This window comes from Typopeltis vanoorti, chromosome 1 (assembly GCF_054136105.1).
Source record: "Typopeltis vanoorti isolate ZY-2024b chromosome 1, IOZ_Tvanoo_1.0, whole genome shotgun sequence".
Taxonomy (NCBI): Eukaryota; Metazoa; Arthropoda; class Arachnida; order Uropygi; family Thelyphonidae; genus Typopeltis; species Typopeltis vanoorti.
Window position 1 is genome coordinate 46,095,183 of NC_143549.1, and position 22,223 is coordinate 46,117,405.

A 22,223-nucleotide genomic window follows, 5' to 3' on the forward strand; every position below is an offset into this window, starting at 1 on the left:
ATGCATTCCTTCCACATCAACTTCTTCTTGTGAATCTCTTGCTTAATTAGATTACACATCCATTTCACTCCTACTCTATTTATTCTTCACATTCTAGGGATACATTCTAATATCACATCATTTAAGTATTTTTTAAACATTTTCCATGTACTATCAATATCATTCCCATCCAACAACTGATACTGTGGTACAGAACCCAGCATACTCCTCTGGTGGTCATAATTTCCTGCTTTGTAGATCAGGATGTAACCTTTTCTGATTGGAACATTCATAAACTTATCCACTTCCCAAGTGAATACACATGATCACTGTCACTGGAGACAGATTGTTACATTTTTAATTGAACTCCCTCCCACCTCTGCCCTCTGATACTATCATCAGATGTAACACTCTTTGCCCATGAGTTAAGAGAGTTGTCTTGCAACAGCTCAAATTCAGTTTCATTCTTCTCATGCGATTTGACAACTATCCAATCACTGTTTGGATAACTAAAATCCCCCATTATGATTACTCTTTAACTTCCATCGTATTTATTTGGTGATGCATTTCTTCGTCACCAATCCACCAGGTCTGTAATAACATTCCACTATGTATTGTAAGAATCAAGTGGATATTTCAAAACAGAATATAGAAACTATAAAAGTTTATGAAATTTGACCAGAGAACTTACAGGAATACACTCGCCAGCATTTACAAGTTGTCCTAGCTGGACCTTATAGGAGAGATGATCGCTATGCCCAAGCATCCATATATTCCCCTCCTATTGGTACATTTTGATAAGGTTTCACTGGCCTGACAGCTGTTTCAAATTGGTTTTCATCAGAGACCAGGCAGAAATCTTAAGAGAGCAAAAACTCTCTTTCAATACTAAGGAACTTGAAATGTTAGAGGTGTATTTTTCGTAAGCAAACTCTCGGTCAGTGCATAAAAGTATTTACTAAAATAAAGAGCCAAAAGACTTTACTTCGGCAATGCAAAAATTGTAAAAATCAAGTGGATACTAAATCCAGCATTATTTCAAAACCGAATATACAAACTATAAAAGTTTTGTACGAAATTTGACCAGAGAGCTTATGGGAATACACTTGGCGGCATTTACTAGTTGCTCTAGCCGGACTTTATAGGAGAGATGATCGCTATACCCAGGCATCTATATTCCTCTCCTATATATTTGAAATAATGCTGGATTTAATATCCACCTGATTTTTACAATTTTTGCATCGCCGAAGTGAAGCCTTTTGGCTTTTTATTTTAGTAAATTACACTGTTTGTTTAATCTTGTTATCTCATCAGTGCAAAGTTCAACTCTACCTCCCTGTGGTGCAGCCTGGGATGTTGGGAATCCTAACCATTATCGGACCTAGACCCAACACCACTAACAGAGCTCTGACGAACACTTCAGAACCCTGGTCAGAAGAAGTGTATATGCGACCACAGCAAAGCTGCCACTACTGCAACAACAGAAATGGCCCCGAGTCCTGCGTGATCCACACTCACCTTTCTACAGCGGCGGTAAGGCACCGAGTGATTCTTACGCGTGAGGTAAGAATCTCACGCGCTTTCACTGAGGTTTCACTGACGGCCTGTTTTCAGATGAAAACAGGCCGTCTCTTAAATCTATGAAAATGGCAATTGGTGTTCTCAATATTCGAACTTTGGCAAGAGACTACAGAATAGATTTATTAATCAAAGAACTAACCAATATCAACCCCTGTTAGTGAATGAAACATAGAGATTGAAAGAACTGACAGCAAGATGGTACAATGGCTCACAGATACTTCTCAGCATCCTCAAACAATGGCAAACAAAGCTAAGCTCACCCTTTCTTGTAACATCATATCTGAAAGAAAAGGTGTACTCTAATTGGAAGAGACAACAACATAACAATAAAATTAATATCCTGCTATGATCCAACATCTGTAGCTGATAATCAAGAAATAGAAAATTTTTATATGAATCTTGAACGGGCATTAAATTACAAGTCAGCATACACATTCGTTGGTGACTTTAAAATAGGATGTGGAAAAGAAGACAAAAAGTTAGTAGTTCCAAATGACCTGGGAGAAAGAAATAGAAGAGGAGAGAGATAGATTAGCTGAATTTGCTGCAGCTGAACAACTCTTTATCATGAACACTTTTTTCAACAAATGCCCAGGAAGAAGATGGACTTGTCAACATATCAGGGCAACATCAAACCACTAAAGACATCCCAAACAAATAGACTATCACAATTTCAGGAAGTACATAGAAGAGACCGAATGGACTATTAAGAACTGCTACATAAATGATGACTATATAGACTTTATTATTAAATTCAATGAGTGCAAGAAAAAATCAATAATTCCTATGAAAGAAAAGAGAACGACTCTCACCTCAAACTATAAAACTACTGAAAAAGAGAAAAGAACTGAAAAAATCTGAAGGAAATTTTCTAGAATGCAAATTTATCTGTAAGATACTAAGGAAAAGAATTCCAGAAGACTACAAAGCTTTCACGATACAAGAACTAAGAGAAGCAGTGCAGGCAAAAACCAGCCTGAAAAAATAAAGACTTAAATTTTAAACAGTTAATTCCATCTGCTTTACAGGATCAAAATGGAGAAAAACATACTAATAGATAAAGGATAGAAGAAATTGTGCAGAATTTTTATAATGATCTTTATGCAACTAAGTGCCAAGTCTCAGAACCTATCATTCCAAAACCAAGCAATATACCAGATCTACTTCCAGAAGAAATAGAACATGCCCTTAAGAAAATGAGTCAAGGTAAAGCCTCAAGACTTGATCATGTTAAGGCTGAAGAAATCCAACAAGGTGGACCAATTATTTTCAAAGCCAGATTCACATGGTACTTCAAACAAAGAAAGATTCCAGAGGAATGGAAGACCTCAAAAATCATACTTCTATTCAAAAAAGGGAATGAGGAAGACATAAAAAAAAAAAAAAAAAAAACTATCGTCCAATCTGTCTACTCTCTCACATATATAAAATCATGAACAGAGTAATACTGAACAGAATCCAAAACACTCTCGAAGACAACTCCAGTAGAGAGCAGGCAGGATTCAGAAGAGGCTTCTCCACAATAGATCATATCCAGGTCATTTCACAACTAATAGAAAAATGCAGAGAATACCGAATCCCTCTGTTTCCTCTTTATTGATTTTAAAAAAGCATTTGATACCATAGAACACAATGCAGTCATCAGTGCCTTACTGGAAATAAATGTGGACCCTTTACATCCACATGATAAAAGAAATTAACAAAAATCAGACCACACAAATAACTATTTGATCAACCTATAAATATAGATATAAAGAAATGTGATCTTCCCAAATATTTACCATCACTTTAGAATACATTCTGAAAAAAAATAGACCTAAATGGAGGAATAAGCATAGATGGCGAAAAACTAAAATCCTTATGTTTGCTGATGATCTAGTACTGATATCCCACAACCCAAAAGGCCTAGAAGAAATGGGTGAAAAAAATTTACACAAACAGCAGTAAGATAAGCTTAGAAATGAATCTAGGAAAAACAAAATGGATCAAAAGCATCTACACAAGTGACAGTCGCCTATGTATTAATAACATCCCTAGAACAAGTTGACTCCTACAATTACTTATGACGAACAATAAAAAATGAATAACGATTTATCTGAAGAACTAGCAAAAAGAAAGAAACTGTCTGGCTATCGTTCAACAGACTAAAAGAAACCTGATCCAAATCTTGACATCTCTGCAAAGGCAAAACTATTTAATAGTGACATTCTTCCATCACTCACACATGGATCAGAAACATGGAACACAAGCAAGAAAAGAAGAGACTCTCAGAATAACTCAGCATGCAATAGAACGTAGAATTTATAACATCAGCAAAATGGGACATGTTAGAAACACAGAACTAAGAAAGAGATCAGGCATAAAAGATGTGGTAACTGCAGTATATGAAAGCAAGATGAGATGGGCAGGTCATATAGCCAGACTCAGGGATAACAGATGGACATATAGAATACTCAACTGGCAATCAAGAATAAAGAGAAAACCAGGAAGATCCACTAGTGAAATCTATTGGTATAACACGGAAGAGAGAGAGAGAGAGAGAGAAGATCGAGATCATTGGAGGCATCTTTGTGACCTGCACTCATGGAGAAATCCTGAGTGAAGCACAGATCCATCAAGGTAATGCCATCAGTGGGAGCCAGACCTAGAGGTGATATCAAGGTTGAAGTAATACAGAAATCATATTTCCATATGCAAGTAGCCAAAAGGTATTTTATTATTATTATTTAAATATTATTAAAATACTCTGGATTAGAGATAGTTGTTGGACTTTTTTCCATTTGGTTATACTATAAGTTAGATGATGCCAAGAAATTATATTCTTGGTTTAATCCTTTATATCCAAGTGTAAGCAAACAAAGTTTGTGCCTGAAGTATTTTCAGGACTGGGCAACTCTTATATAGAAGCTAATGACTTCATATCACTTGTCTTAGTATCCCATAATGCAAAGCATATATCCTTATGGACATGTCTAATGCTATGTATTATGGGGAAAGGGTGCTTAAAGTTCAAGGCAGGATAACTGGTAGGAAACCTCATCGTGTTGGCATCAGTCATGTTTTATCATCATTTTACATTGTGGTCTAAGCCAATAAGAATACTATTTGATCAGCTAAATCCCAAATTGCCCGCGTATCCTCATCCCTTCAGTATCCAGGTAAATAACTAATAGGATGCACCACAAGAAGATGAGGATTGGACATTAGGTCAGAAGTCCAGTCGGTTTTCTGCATTCCTTAAAAGGCTACATGGAAATCTGCTCCCATTTATACAGCTTTGACTCTTAAGCACCCTTATTTAAGGCTGTCATGTTCATTTTATGTACTGAAGATGCCTGTTAAACAGCAAACATTTTATAATTAAACATTAAAAATTAAAGATTTTCCACTTTGTATTATTATTATTCTTTGAATTCTGGACAATTGGAATAGTTTCTCTCTATGGGGAAAACAAATTGAATGTGAGAAGCTCAGAGAAAATTTGATGGTATCAGATTTTCTTATTGAGTTCATACAATACAATTCCGTGGATCTGTATTTAAGATTTTTCAATCTAGAAAAGGTATATAAAAATGTTATCAAGAGAAAAGCTTTTTGAAATGCTACTATATTGTGTAAATGAGATTTTATATGGAGCAGTATAGTTTTATTTAACCTCTAAGTTAGCAGTTAGAATTGCAGAGCACACAGGAAGATGGTTTGATATCAAATCAAATTAGATGGTTTGATATTAAATCAGATTAACCACCTTACCGGCCATTATGGATCAAATACGTATCCTCATATTCTTCATATCCATCATATATTTCAATGTAATATCAATGGTATTACAGTTTTAATAGGCACTTCGCATCCGTGATAACCTTGACTTCTATAGACGTTTTGGCCGGTAGCGTGGTTAAGACTCACTATCTTCTCTCTTAATCACCATCTATATGGATCAAATTCTTGAACAAAAGTGGCCTTAAACAGACATCAAAATTGGAGATTTTGATGTCTTTGCTATTGTTGAAGGTTTCAGCTTTTACTATTTATAATAGTGAGCTTAAAATACATTGGTTTTATATGGGACTTTTCCACAGTTTGTAACACTTCATTACATTATAGTGGTGTTTGCTGTAGTGCATATCCATAATTCTTCCATCATGATGGGTGTTCTGTATCACTCTCTACTGTATTGTGCTATTCCTTGCTTATTTTTCAATTTTGGAATCCATTTTTTTCCTTCCATGTAACCTTTGTTTCCTCGTTTGATCATTTTCAAAGATTTTTTTTTCTATGATGTTCTAAATTGTTCTTATATTTTTTGTCATTTTTTTTTAAAATTTATTTTCTAACTAGCTTTCACATTTCTGTAAACTTCTATATTGTCTTTGCTACTTCAGTGTCTCCTTTTCCTTAATTATTCCCTTTTTTTGATTATATCAAGTATCTGTAAAATAAGTTTTTCTCTAAAAGTTTTGTTTGCTGGTAATGATTTTTTTAAACTTTTAGTAACTTCTATTATTGTTTGAAGCTATTTCCTCTATTCTGTCAGATAAGCCTGATTCATTCATACTTTTTCCCCTTCTACTTTTCTTTCATTATTATCCCAAATTTTCTTTATGGTTTATTATATCTTCGATTTCATTAAAAACTTCTCCATTTGAAGATCTCCCAGCCCATTTTCATTTAGTTCACTTTTTAAAGGAAGTATTTTCTGTATATTTTTTCCCTTTTTTGCAAATTCAACAAGTCTTTGTCCTCTCATTACATGTACTATCTCCAAGAGTGTTGGAGCCTTATAGAAATTAATTTCTTCATCTGAATTACTGGAGGTGGGTGCATATATTTGTATTATACTTAAATCACATTGCTTATTGATTTTCAATCTGACAGTTGTAATTCTCTGGGAGACTGGTTTAAATTCAAGAATGTTCTTTCCATCTTTTATGGACCATAATTTGAACTCCTTGACTGAGATCTCCCCCAGAACTATGTAAAATATAACTGCTTGTTTCAGTAATTTTTTTCTTCTATTCTTGTTTCAGAAAGTCCAAGTCCAATAACTTACTTATATATAATATCTTAATCATTTTTTGCCAGTGCTATACACAGTGCTTCTTTTTCCTCTCATTTCAAACAGATGTTCAATTACCTTATCAGGATGTTCTTTGCAGATGTACTGTCCAGAAAGGACCTCCCATTTGGGTTTGAGTCAATTCTATCATTTGTTTGAGAAGTAGATATCGCATTTGAGATAATATGCCCATTTTGGCCTTGGCTGCTATGGCCTTCAATTCTTATATAAATTCTTCAATAAATTCCATTTATTAAGGGGGGGGGGGATATTTGATCAATTCTCCCACACTCACCAGCATCTTGGGATTTAGCCTACTAGGTAAGGCAAATACCTGAGAGAGAAGACAGACTTCCATTGCATAAGGTGTAATAGGAAAGATTCACCCCTAGTCCAATCTACAGATAATATAATATATGTATGTTGCATGAAGCATGGCATGGTTAAGCATCAGCTAACTCAGGTTTGTCACTTCTCATTAAAGTGAGCACTTGAGGGATATTTTTTATTAGTCAGATCTAATTTAGCTTTTGGTTGATAAGCAAGGTCTCCATCATCCAATATGTTTTGCTATTTTTGAATATTGTTTTAAATTATGTATGACATATTTCATGTCATATATAATTCATACATGAAACCAGATTTCAGGAAATATCTATGTTAAGTTTGTAATTTTTGATTTTGTGAGTTTTGCAACATGACTCATATCTTACTTGTATATTCAATTAGACCAAAGTAAGATTTTTAAAAAAAATTAACTCTTGTGCTCATTTTTTCAAGTTCACTTCATAAAAAATAATTTAAAACTTTACTGAGAGTTCTTATCATAGAAAATGTAAATTTTATTTTAGCTATTGATTTACTTGAGAGAATGCTGGAACTAGATGCTGACAAACGGCCTACTGCAACAGAGGCATTAGCACACCCCTATCTGGCACAATATGCAGATCCTTCCGATGAACCAGTTGCAGATTCTTATGATCAGTCCTTTGAAGATAAAGAATTTGTTGTGGCAGAATGGAAAAGTGAGTATTAACTGTAATCTTATTTTGTCTTGCTATTTAAAAACTCAGAATTTGCATCATTTAAACATATGTTATTTTCTTTATCATACTTCAGTCCTCAGGAAATGGGGACTAACAGCATGAAATTGCTTTCTTTTTTTCAATTAAAAATGTGTTATTCTTGAAGATGATAAAGAATAATGTACTTTAAAAATCAAAGTAATCACCTTAATATTGTATTTCTTAGTGTACACACAAAATTTCACTAAAATTAGATCTTGCATTTTTTTTTTCCCATTATGGAATACCATGTTAATTTCTTCTTTTTCAACTAAAATCCTACTTATTTTAGTGTCATTTGTAAAATATTTAGGGAGTTCAGAAGTTTATCATAAAATGCTAGTATTTTATAAGTTAATTAAATATGTATTCTTCCTCTGTTTGCTTTTGTATCTTGCAAGCAAGAATTTTTTATCTTTGGCCGCTGAAGTCTTACTTGGGAAATGAAATTATTTAAATCAAAAGTTTAACAAATAATTGTGTAGGTATGATTCATCATGTCAGAATTATAATGTTTAATGCTATTATAAAAAAAAAAGCCAAGGTTATTGCTATTTTTCATGTGGAAATAATTAAGTGAGCTTACCTCATGAATAAAACTCCTTGTTAAAACCTTGTGAAGCGAAGAAATGTTAAAATTTTGCCTGTTTGATTATGTAATCATAAATTAATAACTTTGTCAGCATTACAAACAAAGCACTGAAACTAATAATGGTGGACTGAATTAGAAGTTACTCTGCTATATTTCTGAGTATGCACATGCACGAAGTAACTGTTATTGGACTTGACTAAGTTCAATAACAGTTAAAAGGGGAATTATAGTATTTTTTGTGTGCTCAATATGTGAAGAGAAATTAGAAGTTTGAAAGAAGAAATATTTTAGGAAAGAAATAAATGTAAAATTTATTGTAATTCTTAATTTGTATAGGATTATTTGGTTAAAATTCATTCAGGAGGATAAACCAAGTGAGATTAAGTGGATGAGTAGAGATAAAGTAAGAGCTGCAAAAAAAGATAGAAAACATTTTGTAACACACATAAAGAAATAGGTGATCACTGTGTTCATGAGCTGCACAAAGTGCAGGTGTGTGGGGGGGGGCTAGCATAGATTATGAGAGAAAATTTGGTTAAACAAGCCAGAGTAAATCCAAAAGAGTTATTTCATTTTGTCTTGAGAAGGAATGGTTAAGGAAAGATGAATTTAATTAATGCTAATGGAATGAAGGTGATAGAAGCAGAAGATATAGTTGAGTTGCTAAATGATCATTTTGCAAGGATAGAGATTTTGCAGTTGCTGAGATGACAGAGACTGATGTGATAAATGTTGAAAAACATCAACTTGAATACAACAGTAGGAATAGATGGCATGTTAGCTTGTGTACTCCACAAATATAAAAGAGAATTGGCAGTGACTCAGACGAAGCTATATAATCTAAATCTCTGCTCTGGCAAGATTTCAGACCAATTGATATATCAGGAGTGGTAGTTAAAGTATTGGAAAAGTTGATGAAAGGTAAAACTCAGCAATGGACGATAGGAATACTTTACTATATGGTGTTGGCAGCATTGCTTTACAAAATGGTCGGTTTTACCTTAGTAATTTAGTCACATTTCATAATGGAGTGACAGAATTAGATAAGGGAAATGGATAACTGCTGGATTTTGTGAAGGCATTTGACAGAATATGCTGCATGGAAAACTTTTACATAAGTTGGGTCAAATGAGAACGGATATGAAGTCAGTGGAATGGATAGGGAGTGGCTGACAGACCAGATAGTAGTATATTGCAAAGTGTGGAATCTAGGAGAATGAGGGTAACTAGTGGAGTGCCTTAGGGCTCTGTACTAGGATCACTACTCTTTAATTTGTATATTAATGATATAGGAAATGATTTAAGTGGAGATATTCAATAGTTTGCTGATGATGCAAAATGGAGAGCAATAGTTGCTATTGGCAATGTACCTATAGGATGATTTAAATAAATTGGTATTGCAGATAAAGGATAATGGTTGTCCATTTAATGTTTCAGAATGTAAGATTATGCACTTGAGGTTGAAAAGATTACATACTGTTTATCACATTGATAGTTACTGGATTTCGAGAAACTGATAAGGCTATTGATTTGGAGGTGATAGTTGGAGGGCATGTTACAAAAGTTGGCAAGATAGCTCAAAGCATTTATATTACTTGGATTTCAAAAAGCACCCTAACAAGTGAAATAGGAAAGTTATTATCCCTTTTTTATAAAGCTTTGCTTTGGCTGCATCTTTACTACTGTGCATAGATATGGTTTCCTAGGTTTCTTTGGAGATTAAGAGGTAGTGGAGATGTTTCAGTGGCAAGTGACCAAGCATATCTTGAGAATACTTCCTATGAGGATGAGTTGAAAGTGTGTATGTGTTAGCAAATTTAGTCGATAGGCAGAAAAGAGGGGGACATGATAGAAACATGAGTTATTAAAGAAGTTCTATAAGATTGATACAAAAGAAATTTTTCAGCACATGCTGAATAAGGAGAGAGAGAGCTAGGAATCACCCTGAAAATTGTGTAAGATTGTGATTAGCAAAAGCATGTGGACTAGATTTGTTGCTTGGAGAGTGATGAATGAGTTGAATGGATTACCAAAATCAGTTGAATGCCCTGACAGTGAAGAGAGCCTTAAAATGTTGACTGCCAGCTACGAGATAATTCATAGTTGGTATTTTATAGTATAGTGGGACCTGTGGAGTTTCCATAATTAGACATTCACACATGTGCCACAGTAAAATATAATATTTATTTTACAAATATTTCATCTTATGTATGGTAAGACATCATCAGTGAGATTGAAGAACAATGATAAGGAATTTGAACAACAAAACAGCACAGTTAAGTTAAAACTATTGAGCTGAAATGATAAATTAATTATTGTGATGCAAATCTATTTAACACAATTGCTTATAACAATTTCCCAAACTTTTGAGATAGTAAGGGAATCGTTACGATTAAGGTTTGGTCTTTGAAGTAAACTTTTAGTACTTTCTTTGAATAGCCTTTCATATCTACACATAGCTGTGTGTAAAAGTTTTGGGTTTTCCTTTAAATTTTACACAAATTATGGACACTATAACCGTGTTATAAATAATTATTTTAATTTCCCAACATTTCGATCTTCATATTAAGGTCATTATCTGGAGTATACACATATACATACAAAGACAAGCTAAATTACATTTCACATAGTATGCTGAAGAGACAATGATTTGATCAACTGTTATTCTACTGGCCTGACCTCTAGTGAAAATAAAATGATTAATAATTAATTATAAAGAAAATAATAATTAATTATAACATGGCTTAGAGTCCATAATTTGTGTAAAATGAATGCTGATCACCGTGTAACACTCATGGAAAGGATTTTGTGTTTTTCTATTGAATCCTATGGGAAAAAACTCTTTTCTTCCTATCAGCTAAACTTGGCAACCCATACACTTTCAACCTATCCTCATATTATATTTTATGTGACATTTATGAATCTTTATTAGGATTCCAACTATAAGTTATTTTGTATCATAATAGTCATAGAATATTAATATATTAGTCATGCACTCTGTACCAGACTATAATCTTTCAACCAATAATATAATCACATAAGCTCTGAAAACTGTTTTACTATGAAAGTTCAGTTACAGTGACAAAGAGAAAAATGCATCAACAGTTATAAACAACCTCGTGGCATTGACATCAAGTTTATTGCATATTAGGCCAATGGCAGGCAGTCAGCGTGTTTAAAGAGAGATAATGCTAGTTAGTGTGTGTGTGTGTGTGTGTGTGTGTGTGTGTGTGTGTGTGTGTGTGTGTGTGTGTGTGTGTGTGTGTAAATACAATGGTACCTTGGTTTGCGAGCATAATTCATTCTGGAAACATGCTTGTAATCCAAAGCACTCATATTTCAAAGTGAATTTCCCCATAAGAAATAATGGAAAGTCAGATGATTCGTTCCAAAAATATTCATATAAAAATGATTAATACAAAATGCATATACCTTCGTATACCTTATATCTGTATACCTTTTTATATTTTTATTATTTAAATGTAAGATACATAAAGTAATCGAATTTATTAATTACATTACAATTACATATTACAGTAATTGTATTGGGTAGGACGATTATTATCAAATTAATATAATTTTAAATATGGAAAGCATAAAGGTAAAATGAATAACAGCTATGCTTCACATGCACCGTTTATGTGAGAAGTATAAAGGATTTATGCTTCGTGTTGAGATTGGATTATCATTGGCAAATACTAGAGTGAGACACAAATTATTTGAATTTTGATATGATTTTTAAATACAGCTATCGAAATCAGAAAAAGTAATCACTTGAGAAATTATTTTTCCAAATTGAACTAGAGAAAGGCTGAAATAACTTGTTTTACTTACTTATTTATACGCAAGTTCCAACCTCCTTTGACAATAATCATACAATCCGCAAAAGCTCTGTCAGAAAATGGGACATTCAGTAGATTGTCAACACTGTTTCCCATTGTAAATATGGGCAAAAAGTTATAAATTATTTATAGAAAATTACTCGTCTATATCAGTGTCCTCAACCATCAGTTCACACATCGCACACACAAAACAGATGAAACTCAGAAAACAAACAGCAACTTGTTACAAATGACAACATTTAATTGGATTGGTTGACACAATAACCAATCACATCCACTGATTTCTGGATGCTATTGTGTCAATGCACACCCCACCTCTCATTTCAACCACTAGAATGCTAAGAATTTGACTGCAGCATCTGTACGTCTGTTCAAAGGGCTCAAAGGTGTCCATATCACCTGGCTATTAACACGAATGTGATGCAATGTTTATGCATTGAAAAGTGTCCTCTTCATGAAGCATTTAGTATATTTTGTTTAATTTTAGGAATCATGCAAAGCCAGGTAACAGTTAGGGAGTTTTTAACCATGAAAAAATACAAACATATATCAGTGATATTGCTATTCTGTGGGTGTGCACCACACACCTAGAGTACACCATGAATATTTGCCCTCTGATATATATATATGGGAAATAGTGCTTCTAAAGTTCTGGGAATATATATATATATTCCCAGAACTTGAGAAGTACTATATTCCCATAAAAGGAATAATTTCAGTTCATCATTTCTGTTTAAAATCAGATGATGTAGCAAAGTTGCACAACTTTCTTTAGACATGCATTCTATGAGATAATTACTTCTCCTACTGGATAATCTTAATATTCTAAAGGATTCAATGTTTGGTAGCGATGGCATGTTCTGCAAGTCCCAACTGTTCAGCTCATGAAATTTTATGTCATCGAGATGTTTATCATGATGCATGCTTGACTACTTATCTACATGTGTGGCCAAAATATAACCCACCTGGCAAGAAATTTGATAGATTTCAGGGTGAGCCAAAGTCTGAAGTTTATCTTTTGCAGAGCTTAGAAAAGTAAAAATCTTGTTGATTAGATGAAAGGACATTTATAGGCCAATAGATCTAAAGTAGTTTGGCCATATCTTCAGAGACATATCTTTAACATAAAGTATGGTAACATGATAGAACATCTCTGTATCGCCATCACAGTGAGAGACAGATGACAAGGAAACTCTATAGCTATCAATAATATTTTAATGAAACCAAGTTTTATAACTAAAAATAATTCATAGAACAGATGAATTTATTAGTTGTCACCTAAAGAAATTACTTATACTGACTAGTTTCACCTCCTAAGAACTGGTGGCTACAAATACATTGAATTCTACTTATAGAATTCCATGCTCATGTGGTTTGTCCTACATGGGACAGACAAATGGTAGATTTGAGAAGAGAAAGAAGGAACATGTTGCAAATGTTGACCATAAAAGAAAAAATAGATTTGGTTTTGGCCAGCTATACTTCTGATATCAACCATGCAATTAATTGGAACCTTTCAATCATGCCTTATTTAGAAAACTTTTATTCTGGACTTCTAAAAGCAAACTGTTATCATTCATTTGCATGGATCACTGAATAAAAACCAAGGACTGACCTGAGACTAAGTGATATATGGAAATCTCTCTCTCTCATTAAATCTTTTGACATTAGAGATTTCAACTTTTCCAGCCATCACCTTCTGTCACTAACTGCAGGCATCTAAAGCATGCCATGCATTTTTATGTTTATTGTCTAGCATGAACTTATTTTTTTGCACTGTTATGGTTTTTCAGCATTTATTGAACTTTGTGATCTTTGTATTTATATTTGTTTTGATATGTCTTACTCTGAAGAAGCCTCTTACCCTGAACTAGTCTATATAATTTCTTTACATAGGTAATGACTAATAAATTCCTGTGTTCTACATATCATTGAGTTTGTTGACTTAAGATTCGATAAAGACATTAGCAACGAAAGTGGACTTGATGTAATTTATTTCTCAAGACAGCAGCAGTTCAGTAGAGCAAAAAAGAATGAGCTTGATGTTCTACAGTCTTAATAGTGCCAGATTTTTGACAAGTATGATGGTATGAAAGAGCATGAATGTAAAGTCTAGTATGGGTTTTCTTCCTAAGAACTGAAAAATATAGGCTACCATCTGGTTGATGAAGTGAATGAGATCTAAAAAGGCAATCCAGTATTATCCTCTTCTTCCTCCAGAATGAACTTGATATGATAATGAAAACTATTGATCTTATTGATGAACTCTTATAGATCTGTAAGGGAACCATGCCAAACCACGAGGATATCATATCTGCACCATAAGGACAGTCTAGGAAAAATGCTGTTTAGTATGTTGTTTAGATTGTTCCATGAAGTAGTTAGCAGAGGACTACTTTTGATATGAACAACATACTAAACAGCATTTTTCCTGTTTTGAATCTTCTGGTTTCTGTTCTTGCTGTTTAAATTAAGTCATGCTGAAGATTTGACACTTGGACAAAAATAACCTGCATAATAAAAAATTATGCAAGTAAAATCTGTGTATCAGTTTACTCTTCATCTTGTATAAATGACCTGCTTGCACAGACTTTAAAATCTTGTTCATAGCTTTGCAGATGAAAGTAAACTGAATTTCTCTGTTTTCATTTGACAAACCTAGTACTCAGTTGTTAGATCCCTCAAATCCACCATGTCCTGACCTCCAATCAACTGGGAGTATTAGATTTTAATGCCCAAAACTCAGTCCTGTCTGATTTCACAAAAAAGATCTCACATCCCCTCCCCTAATTTTCAGTAATAATAATTGGGTATCCAGAGATGATCAGATTTCCCTCCTTGGACTGATACACACACACACACACACACACACACACACACACACACACACACACACACACACACACACACACACACACACACACACACATACAGATCCACTTTGATCTCTCTTTTTCTTGAATATCCACTCATAGATGTTTTATGTCTCTTCTACAGATACTTTCATGGACAGTACTTTGGCCACTATGATTCCTTTCTTTCATGCTTATATGTCAATCAGAATACATTATAAAAAATTATGGAGACAACTACCGTGTTAGAGCAAAACTTTAGTTTAATATAAACCAAATTGAACACTCGACGTTTCAACATTCATATCATCTGGAGCATATGCATATATACAAAGAAACAAGCTGCACTACAATCTAGTTTGCCAAAGTTACTGACCAACCTTTACAACAATTGTTGGCCTCTCCTCTGGTGAGAAAAAAAAAAAAACTCTACTACATCAAAGCTAGAGTCCTATTATTATTATCTCTTAGGTTACAAAATTAAATTGGGCTGGAGAGCAACATGTTTATATATATAAACACACACACACACACACACACACATATATATATATAGGAACAAGAACTCACAAGAAAAATCATTGAGCAAATGAACAGCAACCAGGAACGAGTTAGGCTTCCGGTATTGAGACAAGTACCTCAACAAAAGCTGAAGGAACTCCTACAAGAGGCCAATAAAGCTGCAAGGGATATTCTTACTGGAACTATTGGGCAAATGAATCAACTTATGTACTTAATAGCCTACGTCCTAACATCTGAATTAGGATATAAGATTAGTGAACTCAAAAGCAGTAAGGCTCAGGAACCAAAATGGAAGCATCGACTGGAGAATAAAATTCTTAAACTCAGAGCAAACGTGAGCAGTTTGAAAAATCTTAAGGAAAAGAAGCTGAAAAACACAAAAATCCGAAATAACCTCATAAAGAGATATAATACTGGAACACGACCTATTGATGAAGTATTAGAGGAAGTGAAGCAAAAAATAGTTGCAGCTAAAATAAGAAGATACAGTGCACTCATTGAACAGTACAAGCAAAATTCGATGTTTCGCGCAAATCAGCACCAATTTTACAAGAAAATTGATTGCTGCAGGAATGATAACCTTAAAGAAAATACATTAAAGTTTTGGAAAAACCTATGAGACAACCCTAAGAGGGATAATAACAAGGCAAAGTGGATTGAACAAATTACAAATGAATCTCAAGAACAAAAAATGGACCAACTGAAATGGTTCAAAAGCAAGCTAAAAAAAGTAAAAAAATTGGTCAACACCCGGGAAGGATGAATTACATGGCTACTGGTTGAAATATCTAACAGGCTTACACGAAAGACTTGCTAACCAATTTTATGATGTTTTAGAAGGAAAAAGCAAAGAAGAGTGGCTCACAGCAGTGAAAATGTTTTTGATCATAAAAGATAAAGAAAAAGGTCCAAACCCAGAAAACTTCCGACCAATAACCTGCCTGCCAATAACTTACACAAAACAACTTACAACAGGCTTACACGAAAGACTTGCTAACCAATTTTATGATGTTTTAGAAGGAAAAAGCAAAGAAGAGTGGCTCACAGCAGTGAAAACGTTTTTGATCGTAAAAGATAAAGAAAAAGGTCCAAACCCAGAAAACTTCCGACCAATAACCTGCCTGCCAACAACTTTTAAGTTACAGGCATACTAGCTGATAAAATATACAGCTATCTTAAAGCAAATTCTCTTTTCCCAATTGAACAAAAAAGGTCGTAACAAAAATTCAAGAGGCACAAAAGACCAATTGCTGATTAATAAAATGATTCTTAAAAATTGCAAACGTAGAAAAACCAACCTTCATTATGGCTTGGATAGATTATTAAAAAGCGTTTGATTCGGTGCCTCATCGTTGGATTTTAAAATGCACAGAACTATTCGGTATTAGCGAAAACATGCAAATATTTTTGCAATCCACCATGAAAAACTGGAAAACAACGTTGGTTTTAAATAGAGAAGAAATTGGAGAGGTAAACATAAAAAGGGGCATCTTTCAAGGAGACTCATTATCTCCTCTATTGTTTATATTGTCATTGATCCCCTTAACTAGAATTTTAAATAAAACTGCTCATGGTTATCAAACTGCACAAAAGAGTGCAAAGATATCTCACCTTTTATACATGGACGATCTAAAGTTGTATGCAAAATCAGAGAATGAACTCGGATCATTGCTTAGTGCACTATTCAGGCAAGATATATCATTGGATTTTGGCTTAGACAAATGTGCAATTGCTGGAATAACAAGAGGAAAGTTTGAAGATCTGAATGAAATCGAGCTGCTCAATGGTGAAATAATCAAGGCAATAAAATTCGAAGACAGCTACTATTTGGGAATTTTAGAAGCATCACAAATTCTGCACAATAAGATTACATAAGATGATTAAGAAAACTCCTTAAGTCAATGCTTAATGTTGGAAATTTGATAAAAGCAATTAATACCTGGGCCATACCTGTTTTGAGATATTCAGCAGGCATTGTTGAATGGACCCAGCTAGAGATGGATGATTTAGACCGAAAAACTCGAAAATTAATGACAGTGCACCATGCCTTCAATCCTCGCAGCGACATTGATAGGCTATATTTATCATGCAAAAAAGGAGGTAGAGGATTATTACAAGTGAAGCAAGTTATTGAAGAAGAAAAACAAAATTTAAATGATTATCTGCAGCAAACAACGGAAAAATTTCTAATTGAGGCAAGGAAAGAGGGTTTATTTAAACCCATGGAGACAAAATTGGAATACAATTCAACCAAGTAAAAGTGAGAACTGAAAGATAGAAAAATAAGGCATTGCATAGAAAATACCTTCACAGCATAGAGGACAGCGCTGACAGCAACTTGACCTGGTAACGGTTGAGAAATGGAGCACTAAAGAAAGAAACAGAATCGGTAATTTTTGCAACACAAGAACAGGCCATTAAAACCAACGTTATGAAGGCAAAAAATTCAAGAAGACAGTAAATGTAGATTGTGCAAAGAAAAGGAAGAAACGGTAGACCACATTATAAGTGGATGCAGCAAAATCGCACAAATTGAGTACTGTAAGAGACATGATAACGTAGCTAAGATAATTCACTGGCATTTATGTAAAAAGTATGGGTTTGAAGTATCTAAAGACTATTGGAAGCATAAAGTTCACCAGGAAGTGATTGAGAATGAAAAAGCTAAAATACTCTGGGATTTCAAAAACCAGACTGACAAACGCTTGGAATGTAATACACCCGATATCACAGCTGAAAAATGTGAAAACAAGAGTGTTAAGTTTATCGAAATATCAGTACCAGGAGATAGTAGGATTGATGACAAAGAAAACGAAAAAATTACAAAATATCGTGATTTCCAAATCAAAATTGAACAAATCTGGCAAAAGAAAATGAAAGTTGTTCCCATAATAATAGGTGCTTTAGGTGCCATCCCTAAAACATTGGAAAAACATCTAGAAGCACTCAAGTTAGATGGATTAAAAATTGGGCAGCTGCAAAAGGCCACTTTGTTCAGCACAGCTTTCATTTTCAGAAAGTATTTCCACAACTCATAGGCCCTTGGGTAGGGCTCGAATCTATTAAAACTCTATTACAGAAAGAATTGCAATACATTATTTCCTCTTTTTTATCTAATGCAGAGGTTCTCAACCTTTTCCAGTGGCGTACCACTATATTTAATTCAAGATATTAGATGTACCAGTAAGGCAGTGGCTCAGTGGCGTACCATAGGTTGAGAATCCCTGATCTAATGGATATAAGAATTCCTTCATCGAGCTTTGAGTAGTTTTAATATGTCTTCCTCTTCAAATACAGAAGAAATAATGTGTATTCCTATCACTTATGTGCAAGGCATTAGTGAACGCATAGCAAAAGTTTTAAAACCACTAAATATTTTTGTTGCCTTTTGGCCAGTCAGAAAAATCTCCTCCACTCACTTCTCCAAAGGACAAGCTTCCACATCTCAGTTATCCAGGTGTCTACCAGATTCCTTGCTCTTGTGGGTTATCTTATTTTGGACAAACAGGAAGATCTGCCTTTATTTGGCTAGAACACCAGTCTTATATTCAATACCTTGAACCTGAACAGACTGGACTTGCAGAACATGCCATCAACACTAGACCTAGAGTTCATTGGAACAAGACGAGTGTCCTTCACAAAAGTCATTTCCTCATGGAACGGCTTTATAAAAAAATGTGAAATTCTACTTCACTCTCTTAAACTCACTTAAACAGATTAAGTAAGGAGAGTCTATCCAATTTGTGGAAGATAGTACTTTATAAATCAGCTAATCTTTCCTAACTTTTTTAATTGTGTGTGTATATATATATATATATATATATATATTTCCTTTTCTTTTTTTAATAAGTTAGGAAATTTATTGACTTTTTTTAGTTATCTTACATTAGCTAACTTAGGTGGCACCTTTTGGAATTGTCAGTTATTGTTTAATTAGCTTTATACATGTACTGAAGCTGCCTGTGATACTCAGGCAAAATTTCTACTAATAAATAATATTTTAAATGAGTTAATTCCATTATTATAATTTTAATTATGTCTACTCACGGTATTTCCTTACTGAAACATATTTCTTTACAGTATAGGACTAACTTTATAGTCTGTCTACTATGTAATGCTCTACTTTTTGTGTGTGTGTGTGTGTGTGTGTGTGTGTGTGTGTGTGTGTGTGTGTGTGTGTGTGTGTGTGTGTGTGTGGAGGGATGATGTGACTGTTGTTGAATGTATATACCTCTCTGTGTGTGTGTGTGTGTGTGTGTGTGTGTGTGGAGGAGGGGGGGGGATGATGTGACTGTTGTTGAATGTATATACCTCTGTGTGTGTGTGGGGGGGTGAGTCTCTATACACTGTGAAGACCAGAGATCCATCTGTTTATTTTGTAACTAGGATGTCTAGGAAAGGCACACTCTTACTTTCTATATCTCTTTGAAAAGTGGATGTTGGCTCTTCAAATAGGAAAGTGTTAAAAATGTTCAGGACATGTAGCCAAATAGGGAATGTATCATCTATATAGCATAGCCAATTAGTAGGTTTGATAGGGTGACAGATTGAGATTAAGGTTTTTTTTTGCAGATGTCTCCATAAAAAAAACATTTGCCAAGAGATTTGCCAAAAAAAAAAAGAATGCAGCCTGTAGTTGTGCCCTCAGCTTGTAGAAATTTCCTTTCCACATGAACTAGTCTGAGTTCTTAGTGAATTGAAACAGGGCTGAGATATCAGGAAGAAATTCTGCAGGAATTTATTAGTCTTGAAAAAAGTGGGGCATCTGTAAATGGATGAAGCTTACAAGTGGAGTTCCATGGAGATCAGTACTGGGACCTTTAATTTTTAACCTTTGTTTGTGATATTGTCATTGGATTGCAGGAAGATGTTCAGTTATTTGCAGACGATATAAGCTTGAGAGGGTTATTGATAATAGTGTTGATATTTTGGCCTTTCAGGAGGATTTGAATAAGCTGCAAAAATGGGCAGATAAATGATAATATTAGTTTAATGCAGCTAAATGTGAGGTTTTGAAATTTGGGATTCACAGATGAATGACTGCATATTCTGTTGGTGGATTTCTATTAGAGAAAGGTGATTGTCAACAAAATTTTGAAGTTTAGGGCACATATTTGCAAAGGTGGCAAAGGCAACTCAAAAGATTGTTGCAATACTAAGTCTTTGACTAGTAGAAATAAGAGTGATGATTGCATTATATAAACCCCTTTGACCAGATATGGATTTAAAGAAGATAAATTCCTCTTGGAGTGGTTACAGAGGCAGATAACTGAAATGATATCATGATAACTAGTATTTAAGGAATTGACAGCATATACTAGAAATATAAATTAAATAAACTTTAATATATACTTTCCGATATTTCGGCAAACGTCACGTTGCCATCTTCTTGGGAACTTAATACAAAGACACATGCACACAAGTACTACATAACAGCAAATGAGAACTGAAGCTAGGAAGCTAACGTTTTCTTAAAGTCCTGATGGTGCCCCCTGGTGGGCTATATTGGTGGTTCTTGGCCTTTGGGCTGAAGTTCTGATAAATGTTTCCCAAATTTGGGGCAGTCTCATGCATCCAAATTTGTTGAGGTTTGGCATGTTCCTAAGGGCTGAGGCTGATTCCATGAATAGTCTTTCATACTTGAACTTGCTGCAGTGTATGACTGTGGCTTTCTTCCATCTTATTCTGTGGCGAGTATCCAGAGCGTGGTCTGCAGGCCCAGAGTGGCTGTACTGGTGAAATTGGATGTAATCCTTGTGTTCTGAGATTTGCTGTCCTGCCTGTTTGGCCAAAGTAAGACAATTTACAGCTGCAAGGGACCTGGTATACACCAGGTAGGTCTAGGGGAAGTGGTTGGTCTTTAGTGGAGCAGATAAGGGATGCCAATTTTCTATGTGGTCTGTAACAAGTGGTTAAGTCATGTTTTCTTAAGATTTTGTTGATTTTTTCCGAGGTGCCTCGGATGTAGGGAATGGTGATAGATTTAGAGTAATCTTTTTTGTGAAGGTGAGGGAGGTGGTGGGTTGTGGATAACGGGTTCAGTATTTTCTGGATTTTTTGGGGGGGGTAGCCATTGGCTGAGAAAGTGTCACGGATGTGATTTAGTTCAGTAGTTAGGGCTTGATCATTTGAACAGATTATTTTTGCCCTGTTGAATAGTGTCTTAATAACTCCATATTGTTGTGGAGTGGGGTGATGGGATTGTTGGTGAATGTATCCCCCTGTATGGGCGGGTTTTCTATAAACTGAGAAAACCAAGGTTCCATCAGGTTGGCGGGTGACTAGTGTGTCTAGGAAGGGGAGGTTATTGTTTTCCTCTTTTTCCAGGGTGAACTTGATTCTAGGGTGTTAGGAAGGAGAGGAGTGAATCCGGGCCATATGGCCAAATAGCAAACACATCATCAACGTAGCGAAGCCATATGGTAGGTTTTTGTGGGGCTGAGTTTTTGGCTTGCTCTTCAAAAGTCTCCATAAAGAAGTTGGCCAAGGGTGGGGAAAGCGGTGAACCCATTGGCTGTCCCCTCTATCTGTTTGTAGAATTTTTCCTGCCAAACAAAATAGCCCGAGTTCATTGTAAACTGAAATAGGGCTGAGATATCGGGAGGAAATTTAGCTTGGATTAGCTCTAGGGTTTCTTTGAGGGGTACATTCGTGAATAGGGAGGAGACGTCAGAACTGACCATTATGTCATTATGTTGCAGTGTAAGGTTTTCTATACTGGCTTTGAAGTGG

General features: G+C 34.6%; 1 protein-coding gene across 6 annotated transcripts in view; it reads left to right on the forward strand.

Moving 5' to 3' along the window:
• LOC150109944 (mitogen-activated protein kinase 14-like) overlaps positions 1 to 22,223 on the forward strand; it is a 354,973-nt gene that overhangs the window by 261,543 nt on the left and 71,207 nt on the right. For all 6 annotated transcript variants that reach the window (XM_090397321.1, XM_090397320.1, XM_090397323.1 and 3 more), the window contains one exon: positions 7,471 to 7,644. In XM_090397321.1, coding sequence (XP_090253447.1) covers positions 7,471 to 7,644 — 174 coding nt within the window. The remainder of the gene's footprint in view (positions 1 to 7,470; positions 7,645 to 22,223) is intronic.